General features: G+C 37.0%; 1 protein-coding gene and 1 long non-coding RNA gene across 3 annotated transcripts; both read left to right on the forward strand.

Moving 5' to 3' along the window:
* Positions 1 to 3958: 3958 nt before the first annotated feature.
* Positions 3959 to 11216, forward strand: LOC143849095 (uncharacterized). 2 transcript variants are annotated; one of them, XM_077358148.1, is made up of 11 exons: positions 3959 to 4284; positions 7067 to 7190; positions 7403 to 7495; positions 7592 to 7737; positions 9002 to 9233; positions 9455 to 9544; positions 9641 to 9786; positions 9974 to 10105; positions 10225 to 10385; positions 10615 to 10798; positions 10886 to 11216. In XM_077358148.1, the coding sequence occupies exons 1-8, from the start codon at positions 4169 to 4171 to the stop codon at positions 9981 to 9983; spliced, it is 957 nt and encodes a 318-aa protein (XP_077214263.1). In that variant the 5' UTR covers positions 3959 to 4168; the 3' UTR covers positions 9984 to 10105; positions 10225 to 10385; positions 10615 to 10798; positions 10886 to 11216. The 2 variants fall into 2 exon arrangements, with proteins under 2 accessions (XP_077214263.1, XP_077214264.1); XM_077358149.1 differs by having other exon boundaries at positions 3968 to 4284; positions 10034 to 10105.
* Positions 11217 to 15784: 4568 nt separating this feature from the next.
* Positions 15785 to 16544, forward strand: LOC143849147 (uncharacterized). The gene is made up of 2 exons (XR_013235572.1): positions 15785 to 16085; positions 16170 to 16544. It is a non-coding gene; the product is annotated as an uncharacterized LOC143849147 (long non-coding RNA).
* Positions 16545 to 19929: the final 3385 nt, after the last annotated feature.

The following is a 19929-nucleotide window of genomic DNA, read 5'->3' on the forward strand; positions in this document are numbered from 1 at the left end:
AGTTATTGACCACATGAAGGAAATTAATTGATTTTTAATTTGTAGATAAGAAAGAAGAAAAATCTTTGACATTGAATTTTTTTTGGGTATTTTAATTTTTCTCAGTAAAATAATATGTCAACACAACCGATGAATAATAAACTCTAAAAAGAAAAACAATATTAGGGTGATCTAGAGGGTCCAACGGACCATAACAAGATCTAGAGGAATTAGTAGGATCCATGGACACATTTTAGACTCCTGCTGTAGGATCGATCCAAACAACTAACAAAAACTCGTGGGATAATCCTAAATCCAATTCAATTATACTATTTTATGAAAATACCTTCCATATTTTTATAAATTTAAATATTATTTCAATTGTATTTTAGTAAAAAATAAGTCATGTGTTTTTATTTCTTTTTCACTATTCCTACTTTTAGTATTTCTTCATTCATGTCTCTCTAGGTGGTTCCGATCAGAAGTTGATCCACTCACAACCCAGAACATTACCCTTATAATCTTAAATAGGAGTTTAAATTTTCATAAAAGTATACAAAAATAATTCTGCTACAAACAAATTAATACACTTAAAATACAAAGTCAAACCAGGCCTTGTAAAATCAAATGCACAATAAAATCCCAAAAGTAGAGACTACATTAGGGTTGCACACAGTTCGGTCCGGTTCTGTTTAGGGAGGTTTTTTTAAACGAACCGATCCCATCGGTTTGGAGAAAATCCAAACCATAACCGAACCAGTGGGGGTATAACCGAACCAAACCGAACCGATTTTGACCGGTTTGGTTCGGTTCAGTTCACAGTCTATCCAGTATAGATCCAAATCAAGTAGTTAGATACATTTACTTATCCCAAAAAAAAAAAAAGTTTTATCTATCCAAATCAGCCATCAATCCAACCATCAACTTTAGAACATATCCAAATCAAGTCATCAACACAAATACACAAGTCATCAACCCAAATACACAGTCATAAATAAGTTCAATACAAATAAAGTAACTCAATCCATATTCGCCCCCCTTTTTCTTCTCTTGGACAACCCCTCTAAGTATTTATGACTATTCTTTTACACTTCTAAGGCGTGGACTAAGGGGAAGGGGTGAATGTATTATTACTTTTGAATACATGGAATTGATAACTTTTGAATACATGGAATTGATATAGGCACACCTCTCTTGTTTAAATCACCCATTTTCTCTTTGCAAATGATATTAAGTATTAACTCACCATAGACTTGATAGTGACACAAAATCAGTTTGTCTTTTCCTTCATTTCTCGGTTCGTTCGGTTAGTTTTCGGATTAAAGCTCAAAAACCGTGAACTAAAACCGATCCCCGGTAAAATTCTAAACCGTGACCAAACCAATGCCTAGAAAAACCGAACCGAACCAAACCAAACCGAAAGGTCCGGTCCGGTTCGGTTTATCGGTTTGGCCAGTTTTTTGCGCAGCCTTAGACCACATATATGTCACTAAAATCAAATGTCCTTGTCTTTTTTTATTTATTTATAATTTTTAGATTTTTTATTTGGTAATTACTATAACGAAATCCCTTTTACTTGTAATCAAATCACAAAATTTCTGGAAGTTGGGTGGGCCCCACGATCTCAATATCATTTTCCTAATTTCAAATATCTTTATAATTTAATTATGCTATTTTTTTATATTTTATGTACTATTTTCAGGATCATGAACGAGAAACTGGCAAAGTTATGGCTGATGATTTTTTCGCCCCATATAGGACAATGCGCCCCCCTATTAACGTGATTTGACTTCAAAAGCGTTAAAGTCCGACCACAATTCAATTTAACAGGGGGGCGCATTATCCTACAGGGGGTGAAAAAATCATCTGCCTAGCCGAGGCTGAATTAAGGTTTGTTCCTAAATTAACCCTTTTACCCTATTATCTCTATTGGTTTCCTAATTTGTCCATAACTTTAAATAAACTTTGGGTTCTATTAGGGCGATGATATTTTCAGCCCCCTGCAGTACGCATTCGCCCCACTGTTTACAGTTGCCCACTGTTCACGTTATAAGTGGGGCGAATGCGTACTGCAGGGGTGGTGAAAATATCATCTCCCTATTAGGATGTTCATTGTATGTTCTGCTTATTTTGTGGGGTTAATATAGGGAATTCGAACCGGAGACGGACATCCGCAGCTCCGAAAGCCAGGTTGAGGAGAGGGAGAAAATTCTTTTGGACACATTGACACGTGTCGGTCAGAAGAAGGTGGAAACTCACACGTTCCTATTTTTAGACATGCAAATCAGGGAATAATATTTTCACCGATTTTCTGGCATTTTGTCTTTACTTAAAAGTCAAACGCAAGCGCATGCCTTTTCAAGGAAAAAACAAGCAAAGAGGGTGGATATATCATTTGGTTGTCGTTTTAAATATCAATGGACAAAGTCCATCCTGTCCTTCGTAAATAATTCGTATGAAAAGTTTATTGAGAACATATATGGTGGCCGACCGTGAGATCATAAAGGGCAGAGAGAGAGAACCATCCCTCCTTTGGATTTTAATCCAAGAGAAAGCCCTTTTGTTGACTTTCCCTTGCTTCAAAAACCAAGGCAGCAGGTTTTGTCTTTACCCGCCCTTTATAATCTCACGGTCGGGCATTATATAATTTCTCAAGTTTATTTTACAAAGCATTTGCTGGAATGAGTTAGTGAATCGTGACGTAGGAAGAGGAAATGAAAATGGGAAAACTCACAATATTCTATTTGTTCTTTTCTTATATTATTGAAAAGAAAATTTCCAATAAAAACAAGGTCCATTTATTAATAACTTTGATGAACCATAAGGTCATCCTAACCGTTGGATTATGAGATTTCTATACTGTGCGGTCCATTTTAATCCTCAACAAATGGGACAGTTGGGATCATCTTAGGGAGGATTTTTTGTGGCACATCCTAACTACATTGTGACCCAACAAATGAATAGGTTAAATTACCTAAATATGTGGGCCCACTATATTTTTTTGCTACATACTTAACAGAGTTCAATATATAATCAGTCCAATTATATATGTATATATGTATGTATATTTTTTTGTTAATTTAAACATTTGTACGGTATTATGACGGTATGTATCATAATACCGTCAATTTCTTCCTGTCATATTTATTAGTGCCAGTGCTTTCACTCACATTAGTGTACGTGTAACGTCAATTTCTTGCTGTCATACTTTTCCTATAAAACTATACCCCTTACCCAACCTTTACCAATGCCTTTCATACTTTCCTCCTGTGCTTCCACTCGCATTAGTGTACGTGTCATAATACTGTCAATTTCTTTCTGTCATATTTATTAGTGCCAGTGCTTCCACTCGCATTAGTGTACGTGTACCGTCAATTTCTTGCTGTCATATTTATTAGTGCCAATGCTTCCACTCATATTAGTGTACGTGTCATAATATTGGCAATTTCTTGTGGTCATATTTATTAGTGCCAGTGCTTCCACTCGCATTAGCGTATGTGTACCGTCAATTTCTTGCTGTCATATTTATTAGTGCCAGTGCTTCCACTCGCATTAGTGTACGTGTACCGTCAATTTCTTGCTGTCATATTTATTAGTGCCATTGCTTCCACTCGCATTAGTGTACGTGTACCGTCAATTTCTTGCTGTCATATTTATTATTGCTGGTGCTTCCACTCGTATTAGTGTACGTGTCATAATATTGTCAATTTCTTGCTGTCATATTTATTAGTGCCAGTGCTTCCACTCGCATTAGTGTACGTGTACCGTCAATTTCTTGCTGTCATATTTATTAGTGTCAGTGCTTCCACTCGTATTAGTGTACGTGTCATAATATTGTCAATTTCTTGCTGTCATATTTATTAGTGCCAGTGCTTCCGCTCGTATTAGTGTACATGTCATAATATTGTCAATTTCTTGCTGTCATATTTATTAGTGTACGTGTCATAATATCGTCAATTTCGAGGTCTCGTTTCCTATAAAACAAGACCCCTTACCCAACCTCTACCAATGTCTTTTATACTTTCCTTGGATAGTCACCCTGATAAGGCTCCAAACCAAGCCATTCTTGGTTTCATGGTCTATTGCTATCACAGCCATGAAAGGTGAGAAGCTGTGGAAAGTGCTTTCCATTAGAGGTTCATGTGATGATCCAACTCGAGTGATAGTATTTACAAATCAACAATAAGGAATGGGTGATATAGGAAAAGAAAACATGGGGATGTTGCAAGCAAGCCTGACTTCCGGTGGTCTCCTTCCATGCCTGGTTGTCTTAGTTGGCAACTCAATCAAATGGGAGCCTTGGAGGTAATCGCCAAAATTTCATCCATGATCTGTGTGTGCGCGTGCACATGTATGCGTCTGTGTCTATGTCTGTGTGTGCGCCTATATGGGTGCATGCAGTTATGTGTGCTTGTACGCATAAGCTCATCAATGGATTTTATCTGTAAATCTATAATTTGTAAAATATATTTCACTTAGCCTTTACAAAGCATGATTTAGCTAAAAATTAGCTTTTCTAAAAATACTCCTAATAAGTATTTATTTATGTTAAAGCTCCAACATAAACACAACATGGGTTATAGCTAGAGGGTTTGTTTCGTTCTTCCTAAATTAGGCGTTGAAAATTGCAAAGAATTTAACATATAATAGTATATTCCATTGGCAATAGAAATGGGTAAGCATTCTGCAAGCAAATATACAAATGCTTTTACCTGAGGACACTGAAAAACACAGCATTACCCAATTCGATAAAAGAGAAATCAAAATCAGAATTATCGAATTGGGTAGGGTTGAAGGGTCTTTTGAGAATTTAATTTAAGGGTTTGCTATGTTAAAATGGAAAGGAATATTTTTAGTAAAATTAGAATACTAATTTATATAGCCGACCCCAACTAATTTGGGACAAAGGCTTAGTTGAGTTGAGTTGAGAATACTAATTTATATGTTTGCAAGGATTTTTTAATGTTATATTTAAATAAATATCCATGGAGATTTTCAGACTTGATAGTTGAGATTAGTGATCACGTGGATGGTCAGCATGTCTGGTTTTAGCACGTCCATCGTTCGGCAAATAGTGAGGTGGATCGTCTAGCTAGGGAGGGGGCCGGTGAACCTAGCGTCCTGGGGACCTTTTGCTTTCTCCCGCTGTGCTGTCCTTACTTCTTTTTGCCCTATAATATCTTTTTTGTCTTGTATTTTCTTCTAGATATGCTCGATCTTTGATTTTTTTTCCATATTCTATCAATAAAGATTTATCCATTTCAAATATATTATATTTAAAGATTTTTTTAATTTTAGGTATTTACACTGAAATCCATGAACAGCTAGGGGTATGTCTCATGTTGCTAGGGGTATGTGGTGGTGGAAAATACCTATTTAATAATTAATACTATCTAATACCATATATAAAAGGAATTTTTGCAGATTAGTCATGGCAAAATAATTGCTTATTAGTCCCTAAGAAAAGTATATTAGCTGAACAGTCCTACTTTTAGAAAATATTTGCTAAAAAGGTTCCAAAAACTCAAGAACTTCAATTTTCTCCGTTAAAATTTTTAAAATGGCAAATTTACCCCCAACTCCTTTAATCCGTTTTAGCATTTTTTGATATCCATTCCAATATTTTTGGAAGAAAAACTAGGAAATAAGCAACAATATTATCTCTTCCGATATTGACTTTCCCTTTCACATTCTCCCTTCTTCTTCTCCTAAGATTAGAAGCCAAACCCTAATTAGTTCTTATTCCCAAAACAAAAGTCCGGAAGGGAAAAAAAATCTAAAATTTCTTATTTCTTATTTCTTACGCATAAAAAAAGATAAGGTAAACCAACTCTATTCAATTTTTCAGTTAGGGACCTTCGGTTTATTATGTTATCCCTCTAAATTAATCAGACATAATTCCTCAAAGAAATTTTTTTTTCCATAGAAGTAATTTTCCATCAGAGATATTTCTTACAATCCAACCAAGATAGAAATTTCTTAGAAAAGTTAGAAACAAAAAATAATCCTAAAATTTCTTACTTTATTTATCTATGAAGAAAAGATAGCTCAAACCGACCCTATTTAATTTATTTTAGAGGGATTTTCAATTTATTTAATTCCTAAAATGATTTTTTGACGAGAATATTGGGAGAGATAATATTGTTGCTTATTTCCTAGTTTTTTTCCTAAAATATTGGAAGGGAAATAAAAAAACGCTAAAACTGATTAAATGGGTTGGGGAGTAAATTTGCCATTTTAAAATTTTAAACGGAGAAAATTGAAGTTCGTGAGTTTTAGGGACCTTTTAGCAAATATTGTCTAAAAGTAGGACTGTTCAGCTAATACGCTTTTCTTAGGGACTAATAAGCAATTATTTTGCCATGTAGGGACTAATCAGCAAAAATCCATATATAAAATACGACCACCGACAATATTAATTATTATAGCCCCAATTGTGCTTAAATCCATGCTAATTTAGGAACTTTGAGGAATTTTGGAAAGTTGCCACCTAATAATGATGAACTCTCTACATCTTTTTAGAAGGGTGACGATATTTTCACCCCCTGCAAGTAACACCCCCTTATAACGTGATTTGACATAAAGTTGCCCATTTTTCACGTCAAATCAGGTTATAAGGGGGCGTGCACGTAATGCGGGGGGGGGGGGGGGGGGGTGAAAATATCATCTCTTTTTTAGAAGACTCATATTTCTCTCTACCTTATTTGGGACTTCTAGAAACTTTCAGCTAGCTCGATTTAGAATTTGGTTTAATTACCTACAAGATTACATAGAATCTTTTAGAGAAGATATGTAATATTGACGTACTTGGAATTCATGATATCATATATTTGATTAATTAGCTCGATTCTATGTCCATGCATGCTTAAAATTTTTTTGACTTCTTGGTCTTTCAAAATATGCGGGTTTTGCTCTTTATATTAGCACCTATAACCGACAACTTTTGTAAATCCTCTCTCATTGATTATAGATTTCTTGCTAAAAGAAAATTTCTGCTTTACTCAGATTAACCTTTGTATTTGAAACATTGGTTTTCTCCAACCTCATTTACAAAACCCTACCTGAATGATATGTATGCTTTCAACAGCATGTGCGGCGATGCCTTTAACAACATGGGCGGTGCCTACAACTCGAATGTGACACATTGGCAGCAAAGAGGGGTGCCATCACAGCCATCAGGCCATATCCAACTCAATTTCCACTCAAACCAGGTTTTTATCTATTCTTAGAACCTTCAGATTGCGTTTCTTAACTTGTGGGGCCTAATTCAGTGAGGAGACCTCACCCAGCTTCAGCAATGTACCAACTTCATTATTTCATGTCTGAATCTATCCCACATATCTTTTTTTTAAGATTTTACTACTGCATATCATAATTTTTGTAATGGGGGCCTAATTCAAGATCTTAATCTTCATGGAAATAGGGAATAGTGGGCCATCAAATGCCCTCAACACTGCTATATCGACCAGGACCCACCTCAGCAAACTGCTCAGGGATACCAAGTTCATTTCAAGAGGTGTTAATCCCTTCTTAGAACTCTTGCCTACACTCTAAATGTTCATTGAAACCTTCCTTTATGGGTCCTAACTATAGATCAAAATCATCATCTTAGGGATTTGTGGGGGCCAATACGTCGGTTTCCATGCTGCCACTTCAACAGGAAAATACCTGTCCCAATTACAATAATGGACCAATTTTCCCAACACAACAAGGGGCCACCTCGGCAAACTGGTCCAGCCTATCAACTTCTTTGGACAGGTGTTAATTGCTTTTCAAAATCATATTTCGTCTCTAAATATTCATTGTAGCTCTTTGTGAGACGGATTTTGTTCATCGCTGATGTCTATTAATACCTTTTTAAGTCCCATCATTTTTTAGTCTTATATGATATCCTTGCTTGAATGCCTATCTGCTTGGTGGGACCTCTGCCAATAATTCTAGGATACAAACTTCTTCTATGGAAAGCTTTTTTCTTATAGATGTTGAATTTTATTATTTTAATTATATGTGACTATCAATGATAATTAGTTGATTAATATATTAAATTATTGGCTAAAACAGGGACATCAGAATTGGCAAGAAGAAAGGTCATCAGTGGTTAACCCTGAAAATGTGAATCGGTTGCTCCCAACTATCAACAACAATGACCAGACTATAGAAGCCCATTTTCTAGCCATCCATTTTAAACCTCCACAAATCATAATCCCTCAGAAACCCTCATAAACAACTATGGAGATGATATCACTCACCCTGAGATACCCACTAAATACGCCATCTCCCATAGTTGTTTGACTCATCCAACCCATTCATTCTATAGGTTATGGACACACACACACACACCATCTTCCATGTTGTTTGACTCATCCAACCCATTCATCCTATAGGACCTAACATAGATAGGGTGTCCGTAAGATATCATTTCCATAGGATCATGGTAAGCATTGATTTGTGGAGTTTTAAAATGGATGGCTCCATTTTGTGCTTCTATAGATCGAATGGTTAGGATGATCGCATGGAGATGGTTTGTTAGGAACACCCTATCTATGTGAGGTTCTATGGAATGAATGGGTTGGATGAGTCAAACAACATGGAGATGGTGTATTTATAGTGGCTTGCTCAGGCTGAGCTATAGCTCAAAAACCTCGCCCCCTATATATATATATATATATATATATATATATATATATATATATATATATATATATATATATATATATATATATATATATATATATATATATAACACTAACCCATTTCAAATATAAAAAAAAACACTAACATACTTGGAATTCATGATTTCCTATATCATATTAATTAGCTCTATTCTACGTGCATGGATGCTTTATATTTTTTTAACTTCTATGTCTTCCAAAATATAAGGGTTTTGGTTTTTATATTAGCACCCATAAACCATTACTATTATAAATTCTTTTATTGATTGTTGATTTCTCACTAAAAGAAAATTTGTGCTTTACTCATGTCTAATTGCTTCGATTAACCTTTGTATATATTTCAAAGATAGGCTTCCTCCAGCCTCATTTCCAGATCGACTCAGTGAAAGAATGGATTTGCCTACGAATCCCTACCTAAATGGCATGTATGCTCTCATCCGCACGAGCAGCGATGCCTTCAACCGTATGTGTAGAGGCGCCTTCAACAGAATGAGCGGTGGCTACAGCTTAAATGTGACACCTTGGCAGCAAACGAGGGTGTCATCTGAGCCTCCACCAGCCCATATCCAACTCAATAACCAGGTTTTTATCTCTTTTTAGGACCTTTATATTGCATGCTTTTCTTGTGGAGTCTGATTCAGTATGGGGACCTCAGCCAGAGTAATCTACACCAATATACCAACTTCATAAATTACCCCATGTCTGAATCTATCTTACATATCTTTTTCTTAAGATTGTGCAACTTTATATCATAATTTTTCTAGTGGGGGCCTAATTCTTGATCTTCATCTTCATGGAAATAGGGAATAGTACTGGGTCATCAAATTCCCTCAACACCGCTACTCCCCACCTCAACAAACTTGTCCTGGAAGCCAGCTGATTCATTTCAACAGGTGTTAATCCCTTTGTAGAACTCTTACCTACACTCTAAATCTTCATGGAAATCTTCCTTTCTGGTGCTTAATTATATATCAAAATTATCATGTTAGGGACTCGTGGAGCCCAATACGTCGGTTTCCATGAGGCCACTTCAACAGGAAAATACCTGTCCCAACTACTATAATGGAGCAATTTTCCAATCCAACAAGGGGCCACCTCGGCGAACTGGTCCAGCGTACCAACTTCCTTTGGACAGGTATTAATTGCTATTTAAAACCTTATTTAGTCTCTAAATGTTCATTCTAGATCGTTGTGTTGCCTAAATATATATAGCAACATATTTCTATCTTTTGGATATGGATTGTCTGTCGCCAATGAGTATATTAATAGCTTTTTTTGAAATGACTATATTAATAGCTTATTATGACAAAACATTTTTATAGTTTGATATGATACCCTTGCTGGTGGGACCTAATCCAAGATCCTAATCATCATGACAATAGGGATTAGTGGGCTCAGATGTGGGGTCAGCTGGACCATATCTGCATGGTGGGACCTCAACCAACTGTTCTAAGGTAAAAACTTCTTCTATGGAAAGCTTTTTTGTTGTAGATGTTGAATTTTATTATTTTAATTATGTGTGATTATCAATAGTAATTAGTTGATTAATATATTAAATTTTGGGTTAAAACAGGGACTTTAAAACTGGGAAGATGAAAGGCCATTCATGGTTAACCCTGAGAATGTGAATTGGGGGGCTCCAAACTATATACAACAACGACCAGATGTTCATGGGCTCTAACAATAACCAACATTCATGGGTTGTACCCCTTCCAATGCAACTATCCCTGTTAGGTATGTTTTCAATTACTAGTTCATAAGGAGAAATATTTCCATCCGTTTTCGGTTTTTCTAGCATTTCACCACTTCATATTTTTCTGTTGCCTGGTTTGCCCCACCATTTTTTCACTCTCATATGGTAGTCTAACATTACACTCCTTGTTGTGGCCTATAAAATTCCACCACTGTTTTATTATGAAGTTTCATCATTAACTAACATAATTTCTTGTTCTTACATTTCTAGGTTTCCACCATCCTCGATTTATGACCCTGCTTATGAAAGAATAGTATTAGATGTGGACCCACACCTACGTATATTCAAATCTGTGACAAGCGATCAGTTCAAATGGAAGGTCAAGTAAAAATCATGGATCCTCATCATCCCGCAGGCCTGAAATTCTTATTCCACCATTTCTACTCTATTTGAGGTTTGTATTCTTACTTTGATACCCTAATTTTTAAATATATTATTACATGGTTATTGGGGACTAAATTGTAATTGTTGTCGCCCACAGGAATTGGAATGGCCAGATATGCTCTACATGCTGACGCATATGGAAACGGGGACATGGGTCCAACACAGTAATAAGGGCAAGAAGAGGAAATCCCATTAGACTAATGTCTTATTAGGGCTAAGTGCTTCAGACTAACAAGGTTTTATTAGTAAAACCAAGGATTTATTTGGGAGACTAGTATATGGAGTGATCTGCATGTGGGTTTAAGTTGAACCTCGGGAATCTATGTTGCATGGCATTTCTCATCAAATTTTCCCATTTCACATCCATTGGGTGTTCTGGCTTTGTAACATGTATCATCAATGAACATTCAACACTGCACTCCTCAACACTACACTCTTCAACAGGGAAGACAATCAAGTTTGCTGTTAGCATGCCAAAATGTCATTACACTTAGTTCTAGCCTGTGCTCGACCAAAACCCAGAACTGAGATACGACTAAAAGCTTTGCCAGATGATTTAGTTCTTCGTCATGTTTGTTAATGAACGAAAAGAAATATTTATAATACATTAGCAATCATTGATAACAATTTGGAACCTGCAATTGACTAAGCATTTATTCACACGGCATTAAAAATAACTATAATCTAAGATTAGGTATACTAGCACGAACCACCTGATCCCACGGGTTCATTACACAATTCATCCCACGCTCTCTGGTTGATCCCATAATTCTGTTATGATCCTATCCTTGGGCATGTAACTAACCCCTCCACTCAATCAAAATTTCCATTTCATCCTGTGATAATAAACGTTTAAAAGGTTCAGGAAGTAAGAAAGTACCGAACAATTCAATTAGTATGGTCAAATAGATTAGGACTTGGGTCAATTGAATAGGTAAGTCGACCTTTATAAAGCCTAGAAATTTGAATTAGTACTTGGACTATGAAATGAGGCTTCTAATTTTGAAAAATTGAGTGAGTTACAGGTGGGATTAGAGTTAGGTCCAGAGTCCGAGTCAAGAGTCTTGAACTTCTACACCTTTGTTGATTACTACCTACGCAAATGTAGGAGTTAAATTGATTGGGTTTACAGAGTTTCACAATACTGAATTTTTGATCGTTTTCCTTGCCGTTTGGAAAAGTATGTGCCCAACTTCGAAGTTGTGAATTTTCTTTATATCCACATAGCTAGGCACACAGTGAGCATCCAAGCAACCCAGTTGGTCCAAATAAAGAACTTTGGAATCAAAAGTAATTACTTTAGAAATTCAAATTAGGAGGCATCATGCAGTGATGATTGTGAACATATTACATTCATTTAGAAGGCCACCCAAATTGATTGGCTAAAAGCGTACAACTATAATCAGTCCAACATTGGTACTCATAGTTCTCAATCTCGTTTCATTTTATCTGAAGCAGATGAAATATTTTGTATCGGTAGAAATGCTGGTACAAAAACTAAGTAATTTTTTTTGATTCTGTTAAGAGATCCTTTTAGTACGTGATCTCTTCATCGCACCCATTTGACCTGCTTAGGCTCCACTACCCCAGTGACCAAGATAGGCCACCCCAATGTGTGTATGGAGGCAGAATCGATGCCGGTTGTGTGCAAGTATGAGGTGTCCATCCTCAACCTGACCGTGAAGGGCCTACAAAGAATTGGATGGTCACATCTCCGTGCCACATAATCTCTATGTGCATGACCAATCCGAAAATGCTACCTAAAGACACATGTGTGTCTAAGAGCACATCACACACTCCAGTGAATATCCAATAGATGTCATTAACCAATAAATTACCATTTCTATACGACAACTTCTGGATTTAGGGCATGCAGCCCAACACGGAGAAGATTTCGTAGTTTTCACGTTGACTCTGTGTGGAGGGGCGAGAATGTCCACTTTACTTCCACATGGAGGGGGAGATTGTTGGGGGTTCCACGCAAAAGCAAAGATCCCATGTAGGAAAAGTCAATGGATGTGGATGGGCTTATAAGGTCTTGGGCACCCCTCCCCTTAAGGCCTAGCAATTTTAAGGGTGAGTTCTACCCTGGTCCCAACACCTTGTACCCTGAATGTGTCATCTTTCACTTTATCTAATAAACCTGCAGGGGTCCTCACTAAACCCAGCTTTCCAACTCCAGAAAAGTTAATAGAGAGAGAGAGAGAGAGAGAGAGAGAGAGAGAGAGAGAGGGGATAATGCAACGAGTAAAGCCCATCATTCTGCCGTGTAGTACTTTCTTACCCTTTTTTTGCTGAAAAGAATCCAAAGCTTCTTCCTGAAAATCTTCCATTTTGGTCACTGCATGCAAATTCAGAGTATTCTTTCTTCCTTTTTTCAGCTCCTCCTTTGCTGCCATTAAACTTTCCTTCCTCCTCTTTCTCTCAGCCTCTAAATTACATACATGGGTCGTCAGAAAATTGAGCCGCAAAAGATAGGAAATCTGACTAAGCGTCAAGTGACATATTCTAAGAGCAAAAGCGGCCTCATAAAAAAAGCAGAGGAGCTCTCTTTGCTTTGTGACATTGACCTCGCTGTACTTACCTTCTCTCCTTGTGGTCGTCCCACCCATTATTCTGGACACAAAAGGTCAATAATCTGCAACAGGGAACAAAACCCTTATCTCCATTTTTTCCATTACTCAATACCCATTTTCTTATTTAGACACCCTTTTTCTATGTGCTTAATTTTATTTTAGGATTGAAGACATCTTTGCCCGTTACATCGATCTGGCTTGTCATATGAGAAATTCAATCACTTTCGAAAAACAATGCACATTTGACAATTAAGGAATTGCATTTAAGAAAATGAATCAATCAGTAAACATCACTCTTTTGCAATTTCACTAAGAATAGATTAAACACTTCTATCTATTCATAAATAATGTACAATCATTGGAACCACGACCACTCTATAACCCTGTGACAAGGCCACTGCACAATTCACTTTCACTTGGTCACCACTTTGTGACGAACATATTTTACTTTCACTTTAGAATAGGTCATTATATGGTGTCTAAAATATGACCATGTGCCAGCATATTAACCCCCACTGACAGAATCTTATGTCAGAGTATTAAACCCCGGTGATGGGAACCCATAAAAACATGCACTAGCTTCAACAATATTCGATATAAAATACGATTTCAATTGAGAATCAATAACTATTGCATAAAAATGACACTAGCATGCTTGTTTTGTAACGATTAAACATGAATATACGACAGTCTTAATAAACAGGAGAAATCCCGTAAAAATAATGAGAATACTTTTTTCAAAAATATCTTGTGAATCCTTTCATGTAATAAAGAAGTTTGGAAGAAAATCCGACTACAATTGACACTAGGGAAAGTACTAAATAAGGAGCTTAATCTTTTACCTTCCTTCGATATGCAAATCATAATCCGAACAATCCTTTAAGGTAGCCCTACTCATAGTCTCCTGAAGATCAGAGTCCAAATCCTATCAACAAGGTTTCTCATTACTAAAACATGATTAAAGGGGTTAAACACTTGATTAGGGAACAAGGGAGTTCACTTGGGACATTAAATCCCCTTCAAAACACCACGGGCACTTTCTCAGGCTCGGTTGACTAGCCATCCCGTAGTCAACTGCCAAAGGGCGACTATAAAACTCGACTGCCAAAGGGCGACTATAAAATTAAAATTAAAAATAAAACTATGAGCCTCATGCGATCGACCGCCCCGGTCGACCGGCATCCCGTGATCAACCGGCCTGGTCAACCAGCGTCTCGCGCAGTCGACTGCCCTTGGCCCAATCGACCAGTAGTGCGACTCTTGGTTTTGTACGATTTCATGATTTTTCTCACTTTTCACACATTAAAGGCCATAAGTCGCTTGTTTCTCGTCGGAATCGGGTGAAACCGGTCTCATTGGCATTTAATGGAAATAAAGAATGTAAATTCATACGTATTTAATAACTAAGAAGGAAATTTACTTTCATAAGTTTGAAATAACTTTTTTTGCAATGTCCACAATTGGATATTTTCAAAATATTTTATTTTTAAATATAAAAATGAGTTTTTTTTACAAAGACACTTCTTTTTGTGAAATGATATTTCCATTTAAAAGACATTTTTATTGTAAAAATACATCATGATCTTGCAAAAGAGTTATTTTAAATGAAAGGGTACTTTCATTTGAAAGAGTGCCTTCATGTCTTTTTTATCTTCTATAAGAGAAGGCTTAGGGTTTCATTTTCAATAAGGCTCTCTCCTCTTTCACTCTTTTTTTTTCCCTCGAAGTGAGGGCATACTGGTTGTCTTAAACTAGGGGTGCAACCCTTGCTCTTGGCATAGGCATTATATCTTCGGGTCGTATTCCGTGGTAGCCACCAGCATAAGTGGGGAAATTAAAGTGTGCAAGAGAAAGCTTCGGCTTGCCTTGCCTACGTCCCTTTTGTAACCCTTTTTTTTTTGTTTTTTCAATGTGTTTCTTACTTTGATCATTCATCACGGCCACCCATATTTTTCCATTATATATAGTATTTGATTGTAGTAGAAGGCGAGCCTTGGTGCAACGGTAAGGTTGCTCCATTGTGACCTCGTGGTCAAGGGTTCGAGTCACGGAAACAACCTCTCTGCAAAGCAGGGGTAAGGCTGCGTACATCTAACCCTCCCTAGACCTCACAATAGCGGGAGCCTCGTCCACTAGGCTGCCCTTTTTTTTTTTTTTAGAACTATTATTAGGAAAATAATATATGTGGGCATCGGCATTCCTCTTTTTTTTGTGCGACTCATCACATTTTCCAACAAGCTATCGATAGCCAATTATAGAAGCTTAAAATATAAGGTCCGCTAGTATCAAAACAAGGGAGTGCGGATATCGATTCCTTTATTTTATGAATTTTAGTTATTTTTTAATGCTGAGGAAGGATTTAGTAAGCAAAGTTTAACAATGTTTATTTGGTATAGGTGGGTGGCCCCACCATTTTTTCACTCTCATAGCGTAGTCTAACATTACAATCCTTGTTGTGCCCTAGAAAATCCACTCTGTTTTATTATGAAGTTATATCATTTAGCTAGTAACATTACTATGTATTTTTTAATTCCTAGAGTTCCACCATCATCCATATATAACCCTGCTTATGAAATAATTGGTTTACCAGTGGACCCACACCTACGTCTATTTAAATCCTTGACCAGCAATGCCAGTAGCTCAAACGGAAGATCGACCACTAATCGTGCATCGTCAGAGATCCCCAAAATTTTCTTATCACCATTTTCTCCTCTAATTGAGGTTTAAATCCTACTTTGAAACCCTGATTCTTAGATATTATGATACAGTTTATGTGGACTAAATTGGAACCGTTGTGGCCAACAGGAATTGGAAGAGCAAGATAAGCTCTACATGCTGCTGCATATGGAAACGGGGACATCGATCTGCCTTTGGATCCAACACAATAGAAATAAGCGCTAGAAGAGGAGAAATCACTAGACTAATGCCTGAGAGGGATACATGATTCAGACTAATGAGGTTTTCTTAGTATAACCAAGGATTTATTTGGGAGACTAGTATATGGAGTAATTTGCTTGTGGGTTTATTTTTGAATGCACCCATAGGAGGTTGGACAATGAGTTTAGTTGGTGCATACTTGAATATGTGTTTGTTGAGGTGGGGCATATATATAGATGTTTCCTTCTGATTACTTTCTCTCAGTTTTGAAATGAAACATACTCAAATATGGTTATCAGATTATATAGACGTATGCAAGCATCTTCTTTTGAGATTATTTTTCTCAATGAATTGTCTTGATCATCATATATATGAAAACTTGGTGCAATAGGAATAAAAAGCCTATTCACAAGTACACATTTGGATTGAAGTGTTTGCTCGTAGATTTAAGTGGTACGTGAGTATCTATACTCTACAGAACTTCATGAGAAAATTCAACTATTATCTACCGTTGGTCTAAATGGTGAACTACAAGGAGGCAACCCAAAGCAAGATGGTGAAGTAGTTAACACAGAGGAGACAATCATGTTTGGATTTACAATATTGAACTTACCTCGTAGAATAGTAGTAGTGTTTGGATGTCAACCTCGTAGAATAGTAGTAGGGGGTGTCATTACCAATATAGAGAGATCCAAGCAAAACTCCACCACAGGGATCCAAGCAAAACTTCACCTTTTTGTCGTTTTTGGCTTGGATTTTATAGGGAAGAGACAAGGGTTGACAATCACAAGACATTCAATGATTAAAAAAAACCTTGATTTTAATGCTAATATTGGCAACCAAACAAGGGGTTTTATTAACGTGACACCCTAATCCGAGTGACAGACTCTTGTAAAGAATCGAGTAGGTTTCATCAAGGAGCCTACATATGGCCAAGCAAACCTTATCTGAGTTTGAAGGGGCCTTTGGAGTAGTAGATAATTCATCATGGGAGATTTTAAATCTCTTGAAGTACTCTTCTATAGATTGATTACATTTTTTTAATATGAAAGAGCTGGTTGAACTCTCTTTCCTGAATATGCAAAAGAATCCTCCAATTATTTTCACACATCAGGACTAGTCTCCATTATAATGATTAGATTATTCACTAGGGAAGGGATTCGGACAGCCAGGGCCAGTGTACATGGCAATCAGTCCTGTTGAATCATTCTGACATGAAGTACATCAACCCCTCTGCTGTCCCAAGTAATCAAAAGGGGAGGATATATCACTTCCCTATTTACTAGATGGTTGTTCAATTTGGAATGAAAAATGCATTGATTTTGCGATCCTGGTTGTCAAATTTGGAATGTAGAACATAATATATATAAAAAAGGAGTTTCATTAATTGGTCATAAATAAATTAATTTAATTGATGATTAGGACTTTTCTATTGGCAAGATCTTTGGGCCATGAGGGGCCAACATAAGGCATAGGCCTGCCTGATGGGTGGTCGAGATAAACCAAACAACGGGCCCATTGCGCTAATACTAACCATGCATTCCTTATGTAGTTATATCGGGTTAGGTCCAACCCGAACCTGACCCGAACATTTACTCAACCCGAACCCTACCCGACCCGAGTTCCAACCCGATGAGCTTCAACCCAACCCAAGGACTGTTTTTTTTCCAACCCGAACCCGACCTGACCCGAGTTCAACCCGACCTGACTTTTTAAGCTTACTAAAAAATAAAATGATAAAAAATGTAGGGTTTTACTCGGGCCAGCTTGCCCAAGCCCTCAACCCGAACCCGAGCTCAAACTGACCCGAGTTTTTTTCGGGTTGAACCCGACCCAAGTTGCACCTACTTTTTGGGGTCAGGTATGCATTGACGCCCTGTCATTGGGGTCATACATCTGTGGGACCCATATTGATAGAGGGGTTGGCCGGGAAAGAAAAGTGGGGCGACATATCAGTTTTAGATACAATGTGGGTCCCACAGATGTACGGCCCCAGTAAGGATGCGTCTCTTCAAGTCTTCATACCTGACGGAAAAAGTGTAACAGTCGTTTTATGGAGAGAGTCGTATCACCACGTGCAAAGTTTCGTAACGGAAAATGCAAGGACCGAAACTTTTTTGGCACGAGTCCGAAATGTTTGGCCTCGGGAATATCGTCTCGCGAGTCTTTCGATAGGTTCAAGACAGAGGAGACACGTGGCGCATTTCCGTTAGCTCCAGGACAAAACCAGTAAAGATATGGCCCTGTCAAAAAGGCTTACCTTTTAATGTAATTAAACGGACAAATCATTTCCTTGCAAAAAAGTTCTGTTTGAAAATAGAGGGCATTTCAGTCATTTTACTCATTCAAATGTTTAACGGACAAAAATTTCAATCGTTGAAACCATAGTAAGTTTCTTATGTTAATGGGAGATTTCAGTACTTAAACTTCTAAGATTTTACCAATCAAAGAATTTTAAAATAAAGAGAAGACTCCCAACATCAGGACAAGGGATTGGAGATATTATCTGTTGGAAAAAAAGAAGGAAAACTTAAGCTAATTCTTTCTTAATTTGTATTAAAATATGTAATAATGGGATTATCAACATCTAGAAGCAATTTTGGGAAATCTAGAAGCAATGAAGTCAGATGATTTTTTGAGTCGCAACTTAATCTAGTGATAATAGACGATCTTTTAAATTTAATAGTGGAATTTCGCATCAACGTCATCCATGTGGACCAATCCTAATATGAATGTTTTATGAAGAATATTTGTAAAACATGAGGTAAAAGTGTGTTGAAATTCTCAAGATGGATTCTTTGAACATTATTTATCGGCAAAAACAAGAAATTAAAAAGGCGGCAATCGGGTACGTAGTTGATAGCCATTCCTCGCCCTTAAGCGTATCGACTGAATAACAGTGTGGCTAGCTATATTACCTTTGAACGAAATTGATGATACTTTTCACTCATTCATAATCTTAACGCTCATGTCGTATTCATCCAATTGTCACTCTGGGGATGGAAGAGAATATATCAAACGTGTTTCCATCAAATCTTTAAAAAAGGCTGGATTGGTTGTTTTGTATCTGCTTCAAATCCAAAATGTGTCTTAAGGTCTTCTCCGGTATCCATGTCCGTTGTTGGCCAGGATGTCGTCATAGTATGAGAAATCACGACAAATAAAAACAAGAAACATTTATCGTTGAGACAAAAGTAGAAACTTGCAAAGCAACAGTTAAACAACTAAAAATCATCTTGCACTCTAAGTAGTGTCAAGCCCACGATGCTAAAAATGTTTCATAAAGTAGAGAGGAGAAAAGATATATATATTCGTGAGAACTTATATGGTGGCCGACCGTTATCATGAAGGGCGGAGAGAGAGAAAACCTCTCTCCCTTGATTTTTAATCCAAGGGAAAGCACCGTTTTTAACTTTTCCTTGGTTAAAAAACCAAGGCAGGAGGTCTTGTCTCCTTCCGCCCTTTACAACCTCACGGTCGGGCATTATATAAAAACTCTCTCTCTCTCTCTCTCTCTCTCTCTCTCTCTCTCTCTCTCTCTCTCTCTCTCTCTCTCTCTCTCTCTCTCTCTCTCTCTCTCTCTCTCTCTCTATATATATATATATATATATATATATATATATATTATAATTTACCATTTTTGTCTTTGTGAATTAAAATTAGATTAAAAAGCTTACCTAGCTGCCAT

The sequence above is a fragment of the Tasmannia lanceolata genome, unplaced genomic scaffold, assembly GCF_043159265.1.
Source record: "Tasmannia lanceolata isolate RefF3 unplaced genomic scaffold, GAP_Taslan_0.1 ptg000016l, whole genome shotgun sequence".
Lineage (NCBI taxonomy): Eukaryota > Viridiplantae > Streptophyta > Magnoliopsida > Canellales > Winteraceae > Tasmannia > Tasmannia lanceolata.

Bases quoted from the DNA above. Each gene is read 5' to 3' on its own strand.
- LOC143849095 (XM_077358148.1), top strand. From the start codon at position 4,169: ATGGGTGATATAGGAAAAGAAAACATGGGGATGTTGCAAGCAAGCCTG. The intron at 7,738-9,001 runs GTGTTAATTGCT...TTTCAAAGATAG, and splicing joins CTATCAACTTCTTTGGACAG to GCTTCCTCCAGCCTCATTTC. The intron at 9,545-9,640 runs GTGTTAATCCCT...TTATCATGTTAG, and splicing joins CAGCTGATTCATTTCAACAG to GGACTCGTGGAGCCCAATAC.